We start from the raw sequence: 24,151 nt of genomic DNA, 5'->3' as shown, positions 1-24,151 counted from the left end.
ACCGACCGGTGAGTGAACGTAATAATCAAGGCCACTGAAAATAGATCTATCTTTCGGTGGTCTCCGAATAATGCTGTATGAGCCGCGGCCCATGAAACTTTAACCACGGCCGGTGGTGGCCTATCCTATATCGTAGCCCGAAACACGATTATCGCTAACTTTAATCTTAAATAAAATAAATACTACTGAGGCTAGAGGGTTGAAATTTGCTATTTTCCATGATTGGAGGGTGGATGATCAACAAAGCAATCCCGACTGGCCAATGAAGAATAAGAGGAATTTATTTCTGGTGATAGAATTTCATTTCTCGCTATAATGTGGTTCGGATTCCACAATAAGCTGTAGGTCCCGTTGCTAGGTAACCAATTGGTTCTTAGCCACGTAAAATAAATCTAATCCTTCGGGCCAGCCCTAGGAGGGCTGTTAATCAGCTCAATGGTCTGGTTAAACTAAGGTATACTTAACTAAACAAAGCAATCTTCAGCCCTCTAGCCTCAGTAGTTTTTAAGATCTGAGGGCGGACAGAAAAAAGTGCGGACAGGAAAAAGTGCGGACGGACAGGCAAAGCCGGCACATTAGTTTTCTTTTACAGAAAACTAAAATTGAAAATACAAATCTTGCTCTTCCCTCTCGACATGACGACCTCAGAGCACGCCACATCCCAAAAATCCTTTTGCTCAGCGTTTCTTTTTCTGACCCTCAAACTACTGTAGTTCCACCGAGTCCCTCTCGATTCATCGGGCGCTGTATGGCTCTGTCAGCCTCGTCGGACGTAGCAAGACAAACAATACACCGAGAACGCAAGGTTGACCTTTGAGAAACGATGCAAAATTTTTTTTTTAAATAATCCGCCCGGATTAAAACTTCATATCCGCCAGACATAAGCGAACCTTTGTCAAAGCAATTAATGGTGCTCACCGGGGAAACAAAAGCACAATTGAATTATATTGCAATTAGCTGTCCTTTTTCGCGCATGTATGCCGTTCATTGTATGCTCTTACTTTTGACATTTGGACTTAATTAGGGGATACAAGCAAACAATTTTAATATTGTTTATTAATCAATGTGCCACAAATACACTCATATATCCGTGTGTGTGTACATGTCTTTATATAATAAGTCCTCACGTGAAAATAAAAGGAATTGGTACCAAGACTTTCAACTTTTATTCCAAAGTCATCTTCAGGGTACTGAAGATAAGATGACTTTGGAATAAAAGTTGAAAGTATTGGTACCAATTCCTTTTATTTTCACGTGAGGACTTATTTTATACTTCATCCACGGGACCACTGTGGAAATTACATGTCTTTATATATGCACAAACATATATGTTTCATTGATTGCACAGTACTGTAACATGCAATAAACTAAAATTAATGTGAGTATTACTGAATGGCAATGGGTTTTACGGAGAGGGTTACAGGTAGATTGAGTAAATACTTACAGTATGTACTACAGTATACGTATAGCCAGCAACTGTAAAACTTGACTCTGAATATCTAGTAACTAATATTCTGTTTTACTTATGATTACGTAAGGCCCGTAGAAGTAAACTCTCCATGAACATTTTTTAATTCACTGAAAAAAAAATTACATGTCTCTTTCCCCAAAAATGTCAAACTCTTCTACAAATCTTTAAGAACGGTCAGACGCTAAAAGATAAAGTTTTATCACTCGAAGGATATTGACGTTTAAGTTACTGTTAATCAAAGATGATAGTCATCGTCTCTGAAGGAGTTATCTTTTGTTGTATTATGATCTTATTATTGGGGCTGAATATAGTTTTAAGCACTTTTGGAAACTCAGCTTTTTAGCAATGGATATCGTATCACGTTTTTTCCCATATTTAGTTTTTGCCAGCTCTCCTGTCTCACCTTCCTAAATCCATTCTCCATTGTGATTATCACTGCTTTTGGTTCAAGCTGAAGACACGTCTAAATTACAAAAGATTCACGCCAGATCACTTATAGATACAAAAGGTTTCTGCCTGTGCGTACATGGTGCTGATAAAAAGTGAGTTAGGCTGATCAGTTTACAAACGCGCATACATCTGAAAATGTAGATGAGAAGAGTTAATGTGAAAACAAACAGATATTTTTGTGTGCTTTGCAGAGGTGATATTCCCGAACAGATAAAACATATTAATATCTGAGTGTTTTGAAGAAAGCTGGAGATAAAAAAAAGACTGATATTTGGGTGTATTACGAAGAGAGGGGAAAACCTGATATATTAGTGTCTGCATAAAGAAAAGGCCATAACAGGATTAATATGCATTTAATTCGTAAAGAGGAAAAGGCAATATTAAAGAAGAATAGAGAATAAGAAGCTAACATTGAAAAAACAGTGGAATCTTAGGAAAGACTGATTAATGCCTAGTAATTTCAGTGGAAATTCACTGAGACAAATCGTCTCTAGGGTCTTCCTGAGGTCAGAGAGAAAAGATGGTTGATGCAACGCTTTCAAGAATACACGAAAGTCTGAATTGAATTGTCTTCTCTTATCAAGAGGCATCACGTCATTTTACAGTTTCTATAAACCGATCATCCATTCCTAACAGCAATCACAAATTAGAACCTCAGACTTTGAATTCTGAAGAAATTAATATGCTCTACCTATAAAGTGTACGACTTACTAATATGAGAATAACATTAGTTGTGAACACGCTTAAATGTATGTCATTGAAGGCTGTAATTTTTTCCCGAGACTCTCTTTAGAGTGATAAAAGCAGTTACATCACTCAAAATCATAACACCTACATTTGTAGGCATTTGGTCTCTGCCACAACAAAGGAATCTCTGTGTTGATTTGGAGTGAGGAAACCAGACTGCAGTGATGATCTGAAAGTAGTCGATGCCCTGGAGGACCCTAGTTGTCGCGACGCCAAAAAAACAAATTAACCAGTAAGTAAATCTGTCCAATTGGGGATAGAATCCTTCTAGATCCTACACACGTTACTGAGGGACGCACACACCCCTCCTCCGGACGGCATCCTTCCTGCAGAAGCACTTCAGGGAGGCGTCCTTCCCGCGCTGACAAGAGGCGGCTCCCAGCTGACGTGGACAGGACCCCTTCGTGCATCTTCCACCTGCAGCAGGTTCAAACCTCGTTATAGCGTCTCTCTCCTGCGGAATAGTCGGATTTAACGGGGCCTATAGTAAAGGAAAAGAAAGAAAGGAACGCTCCGATAGAGAGAGAGAGAGAGAGAGAGAGAGAGAGAGTTAAAGTTTCACAGTAATCTGAGAATCAGAGAGAGAAAGAGAGAGTTACAGTTTCACAGTAATCTGAGAATTCGAGAGAGTTACAATTTCACAGTAATTTGAGAATTAGAGAGAGAGAGAGAGAGAGAGAGAGAGAGAGTTACATTTTACAGTAATCTGAGAAGAGAGAGAGAGAGAGAGAGAGAGAGAGTTACAGTTTCACAGTAATCTGAGAATGAGAGAGAGAGAGAGAGAGAGAGAGAGAGAGAGTGACAATTCCACAGTAATCTGAGAATTATAGAGAGAGAGAGAGAGAGAGAGAGAGAGAGAGAGAGAGAGAAAGAAAGGGAGAGAGCTGAAAATGGTCATTGGTTGCTTAACAGTATCCTGGAAGCAGTCAGTCAATTAGATAACAATTATTTAGCTAATTTCAAATTTGAATCATAATTAATACTCGGCCTTACATAGTCTGCTGACTCTTGTTATATGAATTGGGATCAAAATGTAAAGCGGAAAGCCTCTTTCAAGTTGTCAGAGGAATGAACAGGTGCATTTATCTACCTGTGATGGAACTGCCAATTAACATCACACATAATAAATTTCAAGTGATGAATTACATTATCATGGAATGAGGGTTTGGCCCACTGGTTGGTCAACGATGAGTGACTGACATATTTTTCAAATGAATTATTTATCTTTGCAAATAGATGATACTACTTGGGTCATAATAGCAGACGAATGCAAATGTTTAAAATGGGAGGAAGTAAAAATTTCTATGTAAAAATCCACTGCCGATCAAATCGCACAGGGTCTGAACAGTGGTGCTGAAAAATTCGTCGCAGTCCTTCCATTTCATTGAAGAGTCTGGATCGCCAGATTTCATGAACTTGAAAGAAAAAAGCATTTAGTGGTCAGTCAGTAAAGAAACAAAACTTACCAAGAGGGACTGATTTTCCTACATTTTTTAAAACTCAGTATAGGAATACGCAAATGTTAGTTCCAAAAGTATGGTATCGATGAAGGGCCGCGAGTTATATAAAATGTAAGGATTTCAAGAATTATTTTCAGTTAGTGTTCAGGCCACGTTTTTCTTGCTTTAATCACTACACCGCTGTGGAGGAGAACCAAACACATGCGAGCATGGGCTCACAAACAACCGCAGACACAGTCAACTATACTTCTTAATGTGTAAGAGATATTTAATTCCTAATGTAAGTGATCTTCTTAGCATTCTTATTTCAGAAAATATTTAGCCCCATCCACTCTAACTACTGAAAAGCGCGCGCGCGCACACACACACACACACACACACACACACACACACGCACAGTTAATTGTAATAGGCGTATAACTGCCGAGAAAGTTGTCGGTTAGCCCTACTTTTGCTTAGAAATCGACTTTTCGTTCAAGAAAATATTAAGTTTAGAAAATGTTATACTTACCTTCATCAACAGTATATCATAACAATAATAAAAAAAAAAAAAACCGCAGGCGAGGGCGCATACACCCACACAATCATCTAGGCTTCTTACTTCATAAGAGAATTTTATTGGTTAGTCCTACCGCTCCCTTTGAATCTCATTTTTGCGTTCGACCGCCAATTGCCCAAGGGCCCTTGTGAGTTGCGGGAGGGTGGGGAGGGCGAGGGGGGTAGGAGCCAGTATGGGGTCAGTGATGGGAGGGGTGGGGGAGAGGAGGAGAATGATATGGGGGTGCAGTGTTGGGTGGGGAAGGTAAGTGAGGAGAGGAGGTTTGGATAACAAATTTTTATTTCTATTCTTCTTTGTTTCTCTTTCCCTCTTCACTAGTGTCCCTTTGCACACTCTTATTTTCAAATATTCTTTTGATGGTTTCTTTTTTTTATCCCTCTTTGTTTCTTTCTATTTCTTTTTTCCCTGTCCCGACAAATCTCTTATTTCTTTTCCTTTTGATATTAGGAGTGTCCTTTCATTCATTTATCTCGTCAATGCCCAATGAATTTTTTCTCATATTTTGGGATATATTTTTTGTAAATACGCTGAAATATACAGTATATGTATATGTATTTATATATCTATATATACATAGTATATATATATATTAGTGTAGTTATATATAATTATTAATGTATATGCATATACATATATATATATATATATATATATATATATATATATATATATAATATATATATATATATATATATATATATATATATATATATAGTGAGTCACTGATTTTACCATATATATATATATATATATATATATATATATATATATATATATATATATATATATATATATATATACATATATACTGTATATATATATATGCATTTGTAATACCCATAATGACCTCTTATCTTCCTAATGTCCTCACACTATTTGGAAAAGCTTGTAACCTCATCCTGACACATTGACGTCGGGTTCGTAATCTGCCATGGACGTCAGGTTTCTTCATTTGTTTCTCCACTTGGGTTTAAGGCTTTATAGAGAAGAGCGTATCCGAAAAGTGTGGAAAAAATTGAGAAACCAAGAGGTAACTGTTGCTATTACAAATGTGCAAACACACACATATGTATATATATGCACAAACATTAATCTATAAATGTCATTTAATGTCCAATTCTCTCTGCCTCAGAAATAATACCGAAGGAAAATTATAGCTGATAAACGATAGTCACCTGATGGACTCGAACCACCGAATAGACCTGTCTATGACTTCAGTGGCAAGTTCTGTTACCACTGTCTAGTGGCAAGAGAATTCGTCATTGAAAAAGTCAAGTATATCTTAGTTTAACCAGACCACTGAACTGATTAACAGCTCTCCTAGGGCTGGCCCGAAGGATTAGATTTATTTTACGTGGCTAAAAACCAACTGGTTACCTAGCAACAGGACCTACAGCTTATTGTGAGGTCCGAACCACATTATGACGAGAAATGAATTTCTATCACCAGAAATAAATTCCTCTAATTGAAGTCAGGGATAGTTAGTGTCGGTGGTTTGACTTCATCAAGGGACTATCGCTTATCAGTTATAATTCCCTTTCGGTATTATTTCCGCGGTAGAGCGAATTGAATATTGTGTGACATTTGTCGCTTAATGTTTGTGAATACAAAATGTCACGGTGATGTAATAAAATTCATATATATATATATATATATATATATATATATATATATATATATATATATATATATATATATATATATATATATATATATATATATATATATATTAGTGTGTGTATTTATATATGCAAATACATACAGTAATTATACTAATTTACGTATTTAGAATTATGTAGTTAACAAACGCTTGCTGATAAGGTCCTAGTTTTTGGAATAGCATTGTTATTAAATCAAGTGATAAAATTGCTTCCGTGGCGTGGTCGGTAACTAAATAACTTGCAATTCGGGGTACTGACGTGTGATTTCGAACTTACTCGAGATCTGAATTCTACTTCTGTTATGTAATTGCTATTTGAGTTACCACCATATACTCCGCGTGAAAAATTGGTTTGCAGTGTCATGTACAATTTTTTATATATGTATTTTTGCATCCATTTTAATTTTCTGTAAAAGAAAGCTATTGTGCCGGCTTTGTCTGTCCGTCCCCATTTTATTCTGTCCGGACCTTTTTTTGTACTCACCCTTTTCTGTCGCACTTTTTCTGTCCGCCCTAAGATCTTAAAAACTACTGAGGTTAGAGGGCTGCAAATTGGTGTGTTGATCATCCACCCTCCAATCATCAAACACACCAAATTGCAGCCCTTTAGCCTCAGTAGTTTTTATTTTCTTTAAGGTTGAAGTTAGCCATAATCGTGCTTCGGGCAACGGTATAGGATAGGCCACCACCGGGCCATGGCTAAAGTTTCATGGCCTTCATTATACGCTGTAGCTGCTGTACAGAAAACTCGATTGCGCCGAAGAAACTTCGGCGCATTTTTTACTTGTTTTTGTATATGATGCTACAAGTGTACACATCAAGTAATAATGGATATGGTTAAACTTCCAATTAACTATAAGAGTGGTTGATAAATATTATTGTAAAAAAAACTAGTTAGATTTTAAATTCAGTTTCGAGAGATCATAACGTCAAGGGGCGATTTACTTTTAAATCAGGACAAGAAAATGAAAACAGATTTGAAAGAAACTGAAAATTCAGTTACAGACGTGACAAAAAACTGTTCAGGCGTTACATATAGATTCTTTCTTTATAATTCAAAACTATTTCAGACGCATTATCTTGACTGTAATTGCTGTTCATTTCACGCTGGGAAGGCATAACATAAGTCGACAATTTTGACATTGGATCAAGGGATACCTGTCATTTGCACCTGATTGCTGTCGTTATTATTATTTTTTTTTTATATACAGCCGCCTTAATCCGACCTGTCACGATCTGCGTAGGTGACAAATGATCTTGTCGTTGACCTTTTTCGTTGAAAAAATGTCAATACAGGATAACTGAAAAAATTAATAAAGGATTTTCATTGAGAGCAATTTCATTTTATTACCAAAGTTCTCATAGATAATACTTTTTATTAGCCAATAACCATAGAGCTTACGCTAATGGCAAGATTTGGAAAAGTTTGGAAACCTCAGGAGACAGCACACTGGAGAGATAATATGTGTAGCTCTCAACACACAAACACACACACACACACACACTCACTCTCTCTCTGATATATATATATATATATATATATATATATATATATATATATATATATATATATATATATATATATATATATATTTGTGTTGGTGTATACCTACATTTCATGTATTTATATAGATAGACAAATAGGAAGGTATATATATATATATATATATATATATATATATACTGTATATATATATATATATATATATATATATATATATATATATATATAACTATATATATATATATATATATTACTATTCTGAGGGTACTGATCTGATTTGGGCCCGTTTCATGGAAAATCTATACTACCTTATTTTGAACTGAGCAGTGAATAAAGCATTTGATGGTTAGTCAACTGTGCTGGTTGGAGCCAGGTTTAATGAAAAGCATGCAAGCAATTCCATTCAAAAAGAATTACTGAAAACCGGAGGAGTCATACCATCTGGAACCACACGTTTTCAAGGGAACAGGCGTATAATTACACACACACACGTAAGGAAAACACACACACACAGACATATATGCATTTTATAATATATAGATATGCATATATATATATATATATATATATATATGTATATGTATATGTATATATATATATATGTATATGTATATATATATAATATATATATATATATATATATATATATATATATATATATATATATATATATATATACATATATTATATGTGTGTGTGTTGACTTAATAGTCCAACATTACAGGAATTGGCATATCTACAACCCGCTGCAGTTTTCAGTTGTTAGAAATCTCAGAAAACTCTAGAATATTTAGTTCTTCGAGATTGTTATCAGTAACACTTCGACATCCATATGGTATTTCCATCAGGTCAGCTTCGGTAGGCGTGCATATCTCTTAATACACTTTTGTTTATAGGAATTTGTCCTTGTCAGAACCTCTAAACAAACGCCCATCTAAGTGAACGGCTTATGCATATAATAATGCATGGAAATGTATAGCGACAACAGATATATAAATGTTTAGCATATTATGGATGATTTACTGGGAGCAACAATGAGTGACGTCATAGGCAGCAAGGCTTTCATAAACCGAATGGAGTATTCCATTTTTTTGCTTTTGTGTTTAAAAGCAATGTAACGATTATGAGATTATGTAGGGGTACCATATTTCACTGGGGGATTTTAATTATATTGAAATATATTTTGGAAAAATCCATTATATATTTAAATTTTAATGCTCGGGCGGGTAAGATCTGAACGAGAACTTTGAGCAGCTAGATTTTATTTTGTTGATATTTTTTACGGGAATGATGTTATCTATATAATAGCTACTTCTTACGGCAACAAAAGCGATTAATAATTCAGTTCTACAACTGCGCACATCTAGTCATATACCGTGTGCATTTGAATGTGTATTATGTAAGCACATACATATATAAATATATATATCTATAATATTGTATATAAATATAATTATATATATATATATATATATATATATATATATATATATATATATAATATATATATATATATATATATATATATAATATATAATATATATATATATATATATATATATATATATATATATATATATATATATATATATATATATATATGTATGTATGTTATCATGTGCCGAACACAAGTAATTATACACATGAAAGATTAAACTTACTTTCAACCATTTTCACCTAATATAAATGGTCGCGTAAATGTAACAGACATCTTGGTATATCATTTGAGTCACGAAAGGCGTTGAACTCCCGTATTTCTTTTCATCCACATGAGGTTATAAATAACGAACGTTGTCTGTGTAAACGCAAAAAATGTCTGTGCACACATAAACTCATGCATGCACTAGCAACGCAATATTTCTTTCTTATTTTTTTTTTTTTGCATTTCATCTCCATTTGTATCTGGGAGAACAACGATTTCTCTGTTCATTTCCCGTAAATAATCTACGACTTTCTGGGGGAGAAACAAGCGCCATCAAAATACTGGGGTTCTTCCCTTTAGCCATTGTTGTGATTTGAAGTTTGGTTTCCACTACATGTCACGTGGTACGACTAATGTTCTTTTTTTTGTCGCCGGAGATGAGAGCAACTTTTCTTGTGCATTTCGTTCTATTTTGTATCTGGTGAAAATAATCCTCCTCTAATATTTCTCCTAACGATATATAGTAAGTAAAGCCTTGTAAGTTCAGTCCGAGTGCATTTATTTGTTAGGCTATTGGCTCAACCTCGTAAATCTTATGGTTTTGCATTGGGAGTATTTTCGTTTCTTCTTCCTTAGAAAACGTGAATTACAGCAGTTACTTGAGCTATCTTTCAGTAATAAGTTGAGACCAGACAAATTTTTTGAGAAGCTTCAATCCTCCATTAAGGCTTCACGGAAAGCTATGGATCTCTAAACATATCCGTATTTGCTCCTTCTTTAGACAAAATGTTCTATTCTTCATTGATAGTCTTTATCGCCTAATCCTTGATTTGATTAAGAAAATTTTTTTTTCTCAGCTCTTTGATTAAATTTCTTGGTCTCTTTTCATGTTATGTAACAGACTGTATTTCAAGTCGTTAATTGATTTAAATCAGGTGCTTTAGTTTGGTGCTTTAGTTTGGTGATTCTTTCTTAGCTTGATTTGACAGTATTTTTAATACATTTGTGATAAGCTTTCATCAGCTTTTTCGTGCTGACCAGGAAAATCTTTTAATACCTCAAATAGAATTTAACTTACTTTTTCATATTTGGCCTCATTATTATTATTATTATTATTATTATTATTATTATTATTATTATTATTATTATTATTTTATATTTTTAAAATTGAAAATTGTGAGCATAAGAATTCTCTTTATTTCGGACAAGGGAGGTGGAGAGGGGCGCGGAGAATTCTCTTGTGTTTTGCATAAAACGATGACTCACCAGAGACTTTTCTTTGCTTCTCCCTCCGCACCCAACATTTTCTCTTTTTTTGTCTTTCAAGAATTTAGACAATGAAAACAAAGACCGACAAGTACAAAGCGCAAGGAGGCGGAGGGTATGTTCATGCAAAAGCTACTTATCAAAGGACTCGCTCCTCTTTCAAGTTTTCTGTTGTGAAATTATTTCTTACTCTTTTTATTTTTTTAAGGGGGTTAAATCTTTTGCATTTATTTTGTGGTGATCAACTGTGCTTAGGGTTTGTATATGTGTGTATATATATATATATATATATATATATATATATATATATATATATATATATATATATATATATATAAAATGTTATAATTTTCTCAGTATTTTCAAGAAAGCGTATTCATATATATATAAAAATACACATATATAAATATATATATATATATATATATATATATATATATATATATATATATATATATATGTTATATATATATATATATATATATATATATATATATAACTCTAAAAAAACAACGTATCAGTGCTTCTCAATTATGCACATAGTGAAGGCCCACAGTAATGTACTTGATTAAGACAGAAAAAAGTTTGTGAAATTATTTCTTACTCTTTTATTTTTTGTTGGGTTAAATCTTTTGCATTTATTTTGTAGTGATCAACTGTGCTTAGGGTTTGTATATGTATATATATATATATATATATATATATATATATATATATATATATAAAATGTTATAATTTTCTCAGTATTTTCAAAGAAAGCGTATTCATATATATAAAAATACACATATATATAAATATATATATATATATATATATATATATATATATATATATATATATATATATATATATATATATATATATATATAATACAAAAATAAACGTATCGTGCTTCTCAATTATGCACAGAAGGCTGATAATGTACTTGATTAGCAAAGACAGAAAAAGTTTGTGAAAACATTAGTCCATTGAATGATAGACGAAAGCTGTATGGTGAGTATATATTTTTACAACTCGTTTCGTCCTGCTAATCCAAATTCTATTACTAATGGATCACTTTATTGCATTATATATAATATGCATATATATATATATATATATATATATATATATATATATATATATATATATATATAATAATATATATACATATATTAACTTTATCACATGCTCAATTGTTCTGTGCATTAGTAGAATTGCTAAAGGACCTCTGTTCAAACTGGATGGTATCTAATGGCGTATTTATTCAGAGAAATTTACAAGCTTTCTTGGACAAACAGTCCACATTGCCAAGTATCCGTACAATCATTGTACGGATGTGACAATGTGAACTGTTTATTGAAAACTATGTGCTTTATGAATAAATACTCCATTAGTAATATATATATATATATATACTTATATATATACATATATATATATATAAATATATATGTATATATATATAATATATATATATATATATATATATATATATATATATATATATATATATATATATATATAAATATATATAACCACACATGTATATTTAGTGGAGTATGCAGATAAGCAATTGCACAAAGTTTGATGCAAAATAATGTCGCCTGCATTACTTTCATTATTCTTCCCAGAAATTCTTCAACGTAATACGAATACTTACTTATCACCAAGTTAGGCTCCGATTATCCTCTTTTGGGTAATAAGGACTTTGGTTCTTAATTACTTAATTACTCAGTATTACACCCAGTGGAGGAAACTTTATAGGATGGAAATTACAGTAGCTTTCTTTAGTTCTGTACCCTATCGTTTATGCAGAAATGATGAATTGCTTCCATTCTCAACAGGCGCAAGACAAACTGTAAAACAGGAACTGATCGGCTGAATGCAAAATATAAAACTTAGCTAACAGAAAATCCGTGATTCATTGATTTATTTAAATTTGCTTTATAAAAATCTGCGAGTCTTACCTAGGCGCGGACTGCATCTCCCTCGAACGTTAATGAACTGGTCCGTTTCACAAGCACACGTCCCCACCACCTGGGACACCAGGTACCTGCAGAAGCTGTAGACGTTCACTGCACGGCACTGGGCGTCGTTGTAACAGAGTGAACCGACTTCGCTGGCTGGAAAAAAGAAAAAAAGATTCGAGAATCAGGGTATTCCCGATTTAGCCTATTCACGCATCGGTTGAAATGGCTTTTGTAGGAGATTCGTGATTATGAGAAGTTGCACACACATACATATATATGTAACTATGTATGAATATAATATATATATATATATATATATATATATATATATATATATATATATATATATATATATATATATATATATATATATATATATATATAAAGTTTTCTCAATAAAGGTCTGCTGTCTGTGCTACTTAATGATTTCATTTATGAAGTCGTCCTACCCAGACGTCCATGATACTCCCATTACCTTAAAGCACTGCAGAAAGACGAATGTGGCAACTGGATTATTAAGTTGATTGGAATTCCCTCTGTACCTATGTGTCTCTCAGACACATAAAAACACATATAGACGCGTATATGTGTATACATCCACACACACATATATAAATATATATGTAAATATACATGCATGTGTATATGTGTATGCATGTATATATATACATACATATATATATATATATATATATATATATATATATATATATATATAGAGAGAGAGAGAGAGAGAGAGAGAGAGAGAGAGAGAGAGAGTTCAAAAAGGCTTTGGCAATTATTATTCCTTACTGAATCACAGTACTCTCAGTAAATTCCCTTTTCTCTTTTAATACGTGTACCTAGAAAATCTCGTCTCCGGGATTCCCTTTTTTGGCTAAGATTTTCCTTTCTTTTATTTTCTAGTTTGTAACCATTATTCTTCTTCGCGAAAAATGTTTTATTTGAACTCGAGAATAGAGGTTTTTGTTTTTTGGGCATGAATTTTCCATACTGTTTTTATCCAGACTTTTTCCTTTCCACTCAAGTTTTAAGATGTTACCTAAGTTATTTTAATTTTACTTCAAGAAAAAATGGATGTTTTATTGTGTTGTGTAGACACAAAGTCTTACTTTCTTCATTCGAATTACTTATCAATCTGAAATTTAGAATTTATTTTATACCTCCATATATCTTTGACTTATTTCGAGAATCTGCGTCTGTTTTATCTTTGAGAAAATACTTTTTTTCGGATGTAGAAATTTTGCTTCCGTGGTGAAGTTAAATTTTCTTCTTTAAACAAAAAAATCTGGGTCCTAAGGCTCTTCTTCTGTAATCTTGAATAAGACTATTTTTTTTTTACTTTACTTCCAAGCAAAAGTATATATGAATTCGAGAGAACAGAGAAACGTATTTTTTCGAAGTGGAAATATCCTATTTCCATTTGGGTCAGTAGAAAGGACCTCGAACTCATAAATCTCCCCGCCTGTCACAAAAAGTCGCCAAACATAACTTCAAGAACACACAAGTACTAACGAGGCGCTGAGAGAAATCGCATCTGGCCGTGCCTTCGAAATCCACGAGGGTCCTTCGAAGGAAATGCCTGTAAACATATGGTTAGCTAAGGCGTGAGAAAACACCCTCACACCCTTTGCCTTTGAAGCAGAGCCCAAGGAAATAAGCCACTCCCACAGGTCAAGCCTAGTTGTTTTGGCCAGTCAAATGCCATCAATGCCAGAGGCCTAAGGACGTCCTACGAGGAGCAAAATACCCAGTGATCAACGGGAATTCCTTAAAACACACCTCCAAGAGTTGGAATGAAACAAATGGAGGAGCTGCCTCAGGAAAAGCAGTACCTGCCCAGAATATGACGTCATGGTTGACACAAGGGAAAATGGGAGATATAAAGACAGACAGACAGGGAAAAAAGGAGAGTCTAAGAGAGCTGATAAGAGCGGAAAGAGAGAGAGAGAGAGAGAGAGAGAGAGAGAGAGAGAGAGAGAGAGAGAGAGGGGAAGCAGAAAAGAAACCGAAGGACAGAAAGAGAAGAAGTGTGTTAGTGGTGGTTGACTCTCAGAACATTAGTCCCCTTAATCAAATTCGCTAAGTCTCTCGAAACCATTATTTCGAGGTCCCAGTCGAGAAACTATGGGTGGAACTGTAAGACAAAAAGTGCAAATAAACAAGAAACGGGAACAATTAATCATTTTCCCCTTTTAACCTTAGTATTTTGGAATTTAGTAACTGTTTTCAAGAATCACTTGTTCCTACTTACAATATAAACCACGCCGCTACCCCGGTCATGCTACCTTGGTTGTTAGGCCCTTTGAAGGGAAAGAAATGGGGCCCGACAATATATATATATATATATATATATATATATATATATATATATATATATATATATATACACACATATATATATATATGTATATATACATATATATAGTGTATAATATGTATATATACATACATATATATACATGTATCTATCTATCTATCTATCTATTCAACTATCTCTCATTTTTATAAGACTGAATTTGCACGTGCTACCAATTTTTTCCCTTCGCCATAACAATTACTCCTGAACCGTGAAAAAGTACTTGCGTCACTGATTAAATTAATAATAATTTCTTCCTATATTTATGAATATGTTCCGAATTCCGTCCACACGGCTGTTCTACATTGCCTTGCAAAAGTTGAAGGGACATTTACTGCAAGTCTTTCTTAATGAAGGGCAATATTGTGCTTGCTCTCTATTGCTCCTGTTTTTCACTTTTGCTTGAATGTCGTCGTTTTCCTTCGGGAATATTTTTTCCGAGACTAAATCCTGTTGCCTTTTACGGGTGGGCCGCCCTCCCTCATGGTTTGCAAGCAAGCAAGCAACTGTGCTTCCATTTTGCTCGTGCGATTGTTTGGTTTGCGTTTTTTCAACTCTTGATGCTAAAACGTTTGTGAATGATACTGTATGAGAGAGAGAGAGAGAGAGAGAGAGAGAGAGAGAGAGAGAGAGAGAGAGAGAGAGAGAGAGAGAGAGAGAGAGAGAGAGAGACACAGCAAGGTAATATCAAAGAGTGATAAAGAGATGGAGAAAGAAAATAAAACAAACTTAAGGAACAATAAAAAGATAGAATAGGATTTCACAAATAACAAGAGAGAGAGAGATATTGCTCATGCTTAGTTTTATATGAAAAGACAAGTAAAATAGGATGTGTATAGTGGAAAGAGAGGTGAGGGATTTTTGAGGTAAAGCCAAAGTTCAGAGAGAGAGAGAGAGAGAGAGAGAGAGAGAGAGAGAGAGAGAGAGAGAGAAATTGATATTGCCACCAGTATCTGTCACAGGAAGCGTGGATTGGATTGCAAGAAAGCCCTGACAACGGTCGTCCCCAGAATCATGTAAATCACGGTGTTTTTGCAGCATGCAAGTCAGTTTTGACGAGTTGCTGAGCGCGCCACTAATAAAACATATCGCTAGAACTACCATTATAACAAAGGGGCCGTATCAGTTATCGATGTAGTTTTCATTTATATGGAAATCAAAAAGCATTAAAGGCAACGATAGATGGGCGTTATAAGCCATCGATATCCCCCTGAATTCAACACTGTTACCAGAACCGATTAAACAATCAATCTTTTCCCCGGCCTATCACCTCAGTAAAAAACGGATAAATAAAAATGAATAAATGAATAGGTGATAAAGGCTCAAATTCACTGCCAATCCAAGTCACCGTCGTTGCAATCATCCTCACAAAGAAGATCGCTTTGTAAGCTTATTATGGCTGTACACCTATTCACGTTATGGTTTCATTCATTCCTGCTTCAGTTTGACAAGATATTCCGATAATGCACATTCATTTTTGTGTAAATGTTCATTTGCCCACGTTTTTACTATTCCTCTTCGAAAAAAGCAACTCTAAAACAAAACTTTCCATTTTTCAAAGAAAAAAAAAAGTTGGGACTTTGATCAAACAACACTCAACGGAAAGGAAAAGAAACGAAAGAGTCCTATAAAGAGCAAGGCTGACATAATAAAAATCGAAAGAAGAGAAAATGGAGAAAATTATAGCTTCATTAGAGTCAAGTCAAAGTCGTACCTCAAAAGTGTTCACGAGTTTTGAGACTCCTCTGCTGCGCAATAACCTTGTTTACAGTGTTCCTCTTTTTATGGGTAATTTTGACAATAAACCTAATATTTTTTTCTTCTGAGAGACATTTTATTTTGTATAGGGAAAACATGACGTCATCTTGTCTCTCGAATCCCATTGGCCACTTAGGACCGACAAAATGTTGCCAGTTGAACGCCAACTCCTACGCGTATCCTTTCAGTTTTCTGTCAGATTGTCTTTCCGTCGCACTTTTTCGGTCCACCCTCAGATCTTAAAAAGTACTGAGGCTAGAGGGCTGCAAATTGGTATGTTGATCATCCACCCTCCAATCATTAAAAATACCAAATTGCAGCCCTCTAGCCTTAGTAGTTTTTATTTTATTTAAGGTTAAGTTCAGCCATGATCGTGTATCTAGCACCGCAACAACACAGGCCACCACAGCCGGCTGAGAGTTTCATAGGCTGTGGCTGAGAGTTTCATACAGCATTATACGCTGTACACAAACCTCGATTTGCGCCGAAGAAACTTCGGCGCAGGTTTTACTTGTTTGATGTGGCTTTAACTTAGGGTTAGGTCTAACACCTCTTATCTGCTTGTGAAAGATGAGCATCGTTTCTGTCGATATGAATGTGACACACTACTGAATTGCAAAACGTGTTATTTTATGAATTGCAAGACATTTCATTCTACGCACGTACTTCATAATCTATCATTAGTTTATGTAACATGGACAATTTCTTCTTTTTGTATACAAGGCCCTTAAGAATTAAACACGCAGTCACAAAATGTTGTCCCAGTCATGGTTGGATAAATGACATTTTCATAGCACAGTGTGAGAACACACACACACACACACACATATATATATATATATATATATATATATATATATATATATATATATATATATATATATATATATATATAGACACTAGTACTAATTCCGAGCCGCCAAAGAAGAATTAGAGGAATTTATTTCTGGTGATAGAAATTTAATTTCTCGTCATAATGTGGTTCGGGATTTCCACAATAAGCTGTAGGTCCCGTTGCTAGGTAACCAGTAGGTTCTTGCTTCACGTAAAAATAAGTCTAATCCTTCGGGCCAGCCCTGGGAGAGCTGTTAACCAGCTCAGTGGTCTGGTTAAACTAAGATATACTTAACTAGTACTAATGGTATGGAAACTACTTGTGTAATGTATTACAATAAACCTTTTCCTGCTACGACTGCCGCTATCGTCAGCACATTTTATTATTATGTATAATAATCAGAAAGAGGGTGCATACACATCAACTGTTCATCAGCGTTTTTCAGAATAATGTCCATAACACTGACCGTTCTAGGGCGATTGATATATCTAATGACTAATTATTGGAAAGGCACGGGAATACTTAATTGAAGTTTGGTTTCCCTCTATGCAGTTAAATGAATCATTTTCATCAATCCAAGTCATTTTCGATATGGGAAAATGTCTTCGACTGGGTGCGTTTCTCTAATATTTTGAGATGTCTATCCGTGTACAATCTATGAAACTGCTGCATTTCACATATTGAACGGAGTGTCCTCTTTTGATTTATATCGAAATGCGTCAATGGAACTCGATTGCAGTATTAGCTACTTACATTTTTTTTGCTGCTAAAGAGACATCTGTTTAATGATATAACAGTAGGATATAACAAAATTTCAGCCTATAAGTCATGAGAGTATTTTTCACACAAGCAACGTTTTTGTAAATTGCAGTAGCGAACCATTTAGTTCAATTTTAAAGTACTCGTTCACGATTGGAGTTGTTCGTTAAATTTTTTTCTTCTTGTTTTCAGTTTACAACTTCTACTTCGGTTAGAGACGTGATATAAGTAACAGTATGAAACTCACCATAATTTACATAAATATATCTTCTGTCCATTTAATGAAATATATGCGTGTCTTGAAACATGAATAACATTCGCGTCATAAGAAACTTCCCCGATAAGCCAGCAGGCGGGAAAACAAGTATCACTGACTTCATGTCAGTGTGTCACCAAGGTTCTTCCGGATCGGTGAAACTGTGCTTTTCCAAGGTTTGTTAACCTGGCCTCTCAGGGAAAACTGATTTAATCAAGAATCGCATAAGTGATCATCAGTGTGTGTGATCAACGACGTAAGGTAATTTGACCTCAATTACTTGCTCCGTTTTAAACTGACATGTTCAAATATTTCGTGTAAACTTCGTAGCGTGTGATGGCTCACGCTTTTCGCTCTATTGCCGTCGTCCAGTATCATGGACTTAACAGTTAGTTATTAGTGTGTTTTACATTTAAATGGTCTTATTCTGTACGTTACCAGTGTACATGATTCTGTAGGGATATACACTTTCTAGGCGAAGCTCTATTCATACAAGTGTCGATATAGGTCTAATGAATTCTTATAGTTGCCATGGTCCGTTTAAATACCTTATCCATTAATTTATATACAGGGTCCTATTTGTAAAACAAACACACAGTGAAGCAAGTTCTTTGGTATTATGGACGCGGAAGTTTATTATAAAGTGATAATATCCAGCAACCGTCTAAAGCTAGGGGAGTTTTACGGGGCTCGTGACGAGAGTATTTATTTAATTGTTATATATTGTTAACGGACGCATTTAACCAAAAGATAAAGCAGCGTAACTCTGTGGTTAATTTACGTTGTATTTTTAACGACTGCACCACTGGCGGAAAGCATAGTTATTTACCAGTCTATATAAAAACCGTTATGTTACCACTTGATTAATGATAACGTAATCTTAGGCCGAGTTGTTATAGCTCATTCAACTGTTTCCCTCAGAAGGAACAAAAGTGTACTTGGTGGATGGCTATCATCACTAAGTAAATATAGAAATTTGTTGAAAATGAATGAGAATATTAAATGCTTCTGCGATTTCTTATGATGATGATGATGATGATGAGAGAGAGAGAGAGAGAGTTCAAAAAGGCTTTGGTAATTATTATTCCATACTGAACCACAGTACTCTTAGCAAATGCCCTTTTCTCTTTTAATACATGTACCTTGAAAATATCTTGTCTCTGGGATTCCTGTAATGGCGGCTAAGTTTTTTTTTTCTCAGATTGTAAACATTATTCGTCTGCGTATAAAATGTTTTGCTTTAACTCTGGAATAAAGGTTTTTGTTTTCTGGACATGAATTTCCCACAATGTTTTTATACAACCTTTTTCCTTTCCACTCAAGTTTAAGTTGTTGCGTAAGTTGTTTTAATTTTACTTCAAGAAAAATGGATGTTTTATGGTTAGTCCATTTTTTTAAATTTTGAAAATCGGTATCAAATTAGGGGCAAAGTTTCACTATGATTTTCATATAGCTTCAAGTATATAGATTTGAAAAATGCATGATAGCTCCGAATATCTACTGGCTTAATTATATCTTATGAGCATTTACCAAAATAATTGCAAGACGACGTCAAAAAGATGAAAAATAATTCTTTGCATTTTAAGCCATTTATCTGCCTGTCTGTCATTGATAAATGGCCAATACTGACCAATAATAATAAAAGCTGCATTGTCTTTTTATTCCAAATCACTATTCCAAGTGATGGTATAATGACTTCAGTTGAGTAAAATTACTCAGTACAGTACAGTATAGAGACTAGGAATGCTGTGAAAATAGATGCAGTGCTACAAGTCACTACGATGCTCTCTTATATTCCAACAAAGCATCTTACAAAAATTTTATAATAAAAAAGCTTTACAATTGTATTTTGATAGTAACAACTTATAGTCAAACCCTCAACCCTGTTCATACTGTATTGAACCTCTATGAAAGTATCTTCAAGTATTTTTAATTTTTTAACGGCTGGATTTCCACGTGCTACCAGTTTTAGAATTTTTCTCCGTCGTTTCAGTTCCCCCTGAACCGTGAACTTCTTCTTTCTGGAAGTGCTTTTACACCGATTAAATTAATATTAATTTCTTCCTATGTTTATGAATGCGTTCCCGAATTCCGAATTTCATCCTCACGGTCGTTCTTCATTACCTTCCCAGAGTTGGAGGGACATTTATTGCGAGCCTTTCTTAATGAAGGGCAATATTGTGCTTGCTCTCTGTTACTCCTGTTTTTCACATGTGCTTGAATGTCATCGTTTTCCTCCGGGAATATTTTGCCAAGACTAAATTCTGTTGCCTTTTTCGGGTGGGTCGCAACTGTGCTTCCATTTTGCTCGTGCGATTGTTTGGTGTGCGTTTTTTCAATTCTTGATGCAAATACGTTTGTGAATGACATGAGAGAGAGAGAGAGAGAGAGAGAGAGAGAGAGAGAGAGAGAGAGAGAGAGAACTAAGTTGGTATTATTGTCACCAGTATCTCTCATAGGAAGCATGCGTTGCATGGCAAGAAAGCCCTGACAACGGTCGTCCCCAGAATCATGTAAATCACGGTGTTTTTGCAGCATGCAAAGTCAGTTTTGACGAGGCTGCTGAGCGCGCCACTAATAAAACATATCGCTAGAACTACCATTATAACAAAGGGCCGTATCAGTTATCGACGTAGTTTTCATTTATATGGAAATCAAAAGCATTAAAAGGCAACGATAGATGTGGCGTTATAAGCCATCGATATCCCCCCTGGAATTCAACACTGTTACCAGAACCGATTAAACAATCAATCTTTTTCCCCGGCCTATCACCCTCAGTAAAAAACGGATAAATAAAAATGAATAAATGAATAGGTGATAAAGGCTCAAATTCACTGCCAATCCAAGTCACCGTCGTTGCAATCATCCTCACAAAGAAGATCACTTTGTAAGCTTATTATGGCTGTACACCTATTCACGTTATGGTTTCATTCATTCCTGCTTCAGTTTGACAAGATCCTCTGATAATGCACATTCATTTTTGTGTAAATGCTCATTTGCCCACGTTTTTACTATTCCTCTTCGAAAAAAGCAACTCTAAAACAAAGCTTTCCATTTTTTAAAGAAAAAAAAAAAGTTGGGACTTTGATCAAACAACACTCAACGGGAACGGAAAAGAAACGAAAGAGTCCTATAAAGAGCAAGGCTGACATAATAAAAATCGAAAGAAGAGAAAATGGAGAAAATTATAGCTTCATTAGAGTCAAATCAAAGTCGTACCTCAAAAGTGTTCACGAGTTTTGAGACTCCTCTGCTGCGCAATAATCTTGTTTCAGTGTTCCTCTTTTTATGGGTAATTTTGACAATAAACCGCATTTTTTTCTTCTGAGAGATTTTATTGGGTGTAGGGAAAACATGACGTCATCTTGTCTTCTACATCCCATTGGCCACTGAGGGTGACCAAATGTTGCCAGCTGTTTGCGAACTCTATTAAGCGTGGCCTTTTCGATATGGTTTCACTTATGGTTAGGTCTAGAACTTCTTATCTGTTTATGAGAGAGGAGTATCTTTTCTGTCGATATCAAGGCGACATACTATCTTGAATTGCAAAACGTGTTTTTCATGAATTGCAAAACATTTAGTTTTACGCACATATTTCATAGGGTTTAATTAGCTTATGTAATATGGATAATTTCTTCTTGTATAGCTCTTAAAATTGGACACACAATCATTAAATGTTGTCTTAGTCACAGTTGTGTAGATTATAGCTCATTGCGAGAATATTATACACACACACACACACACACACACACACACACACACACACACATATATATATATATATATATATATATATATATATATATACTGTACATACATACATACATTGAACATTAGTACCAATGATATGGAAACTACCATTGCAAACTGTTTCCTGCTACCACAGTCGCTAACGTAAGTACTTTTTACGTATAATAATCAGAAAGAGGGGTGAATACACTTCAACTATTCATCTGCATACACTGACCGTTCGAAGATGATGGATATATCTGAGAACTAATTATTGGAAAGGCATATGAAAATACTTTATTGAAGTTTGATTTCCCTCTCTGCAATAAAATGAATTAGTTCCATCAATCCATTCCATTTGCGATATGGGAAAACGTTCTTCGCCTGATTACGTTTCACTAAAGGCCGCCACTAACGTTCATTTATGCCTGCACAGACAAATCTTCACCACTAACGATACAGCCTTTTTCCTCAGTCCTCCGTAGCAGCCATAGCGTCAACAAACGATGCCCTGGCTCTAATTGGCTTGCTGATATCATAATCATAAGCGCCAAGTAAGACGTCCAGTGAAAGAGTGGTTGAAAAAACTAATTCTACTCCCATGTGAATTTATTAAGTGTTTAAATTTGGCCCCCATGACTTTCATGATGTTTGTTTAATATTTTATCAATGAAGGAAGAGCTCTATGGCAAGATAATTGTGTGAATTAAGTTAATTGTTTTTCATTGTAAAGTTTACATGTATGGGCCTAATATTGGTTTTCTATGTTTCAGTAAGATGTTTAATACTGATTTGTTTTCATTATAAGAACGACTTTCTGTGATGTGTTACAACGAGTGAACATCCATAGTTTACTACTGTTCCTTTGTTTATGTGTGTTTATTAGTCTAATTTCATTTCAAAACTGGCTTACGTGGGATGTGAGCAAAGAGTAAACATGCATAGTTTAGTATTTTGCTTTTTTTTTTTTTTCATCAGAATGTTTTTTTTTATTTTAAAAATAAGTTGCATATATGTTGCATAATCATGAATAGGCGCATTATAGGCTTATTCTTGTTTTACATTATATCGCCATAATGAAGATTTATTCTCTTTAAAAGTAAAAACTAACTTGCATATATGGTTTATGACCAAGAATAAACATACATAGGCTTAATCTGTTACGATAGCCTTTGGATTTTACTTGCCCAAGCAAAGTCTCATTCATATAGATTTCAATGAAATCCTCTATAAGATATTCAGGATTGATGCTGCCACTTCCAGCCTTTATTATACAAAAATGATTTTTTCTGTGGAAAATTGGCAAAAGTATAAATATACATAATTCTGACATTCATATCAATTATTTAAAATACAAGTAAATCCGGTACATCATCAATTTAGGGATAACAACTTTTAAATTTAATAAAACTCAAATCTACTCGTATGCTCTTGTCTGGTACATAACATGTCCCGCGACGGAGAGCGAACTAAGCCAAAACGAGTTGCCTCACCAAACTAACGTTGAATTGCGCATGCGCAGCCGTTTGGCCGGACTATTGTCGGTTGAGATGAGCTATTTGCTCAGGCCGACTTCGCCAGCGAAGAAAGCTGTGAAGGTTGTTCACATTAATTAAGATATTTTGGGAATATCTGTCCGTATACAGTCGTGAAAACTGTTTCATTTCATTTATGGAACGGAGTGCTCTCGTTTGACATATATCAAAATGTGTGAAGGGCAACTCGATTGCAGTATGTTACATTT

General features: G+C 34.5%; 1 protein-coding gene and 1 long non-coding RNA gene across 18 annotated transcripts in view; one reads left to right on the top strand and one right to left on the bottom strand.

Annotated features, from left to right (window-relative positions):
- Positions 1–1,038: 1,038 nt before the first annotated feature.
- The window catches only part of LOC136844439 (uncharacterized), a 67,045-nt gene continuing 43,932 nt past the window's right edge, over positions 1,039–24,151 (bottom strand). For 9 of the 17 annotated variants that reach the window (XM_067113671.1, XM_067113668.1, XM_067113675.1 and 6 more), the window contains exons 9-10: positions 12,709–12,864; positions 1,039–3,085 (exon numbers count right to left, since the gene is read on the bottom strand). In XM_067113671.1, coding sequence (XP_066969772.1) covers positions 2,952–3,085; positions 12,709–12,864 — 290 coding nt within the window. In that variant the 3' untranslated portion in view covers positions 1,039–2,951. Of the gene's footprint in view, positions 3,123–12,708; positions 12,865–24,151 lie in introns of all 17 variants that reach the window. The other 8 variants (XM_067113681.1, XM_067113682.1, XM_067113678.1 and 5 more) reach the window with 1 other exon arrangement.
- Positions 18,811–24,151, top strand: part of LOC136844442 (uncharacterized) — a 207,887-nt gene continuing 202,546 nt past the window's right edge. Inside the window, exon 1 of the long non-coding RNA XR_010854882.1 lies at positions 18,811–18,939. This is a non-coding gene — a long non-coding RNA (uncharacterized lncRNA). The remainder of the gene's footprint in view (positions 18,940–24,151) is intronic.

The sequence above is a fragment of the Macrobrachium rosenbergii genome, chromosome 12, assembly GCF_040412425.1.
Source record: "Macrobrachium rosenbergii isolate ZJJX-2024 chromosome 12, ASM4041242v1, whole genome shotgun sequence".
NCBI classification, from domain to species: Eukaryota; Metazoa; Arthropoda; class Malacostraca; order Decapoda; family Palaemonidae; genus Macrobrachium; species Macrobrachium rosenbergii.
This window is presented reverse-complemented; position numbering and strand designations above follow the sequence as displayed.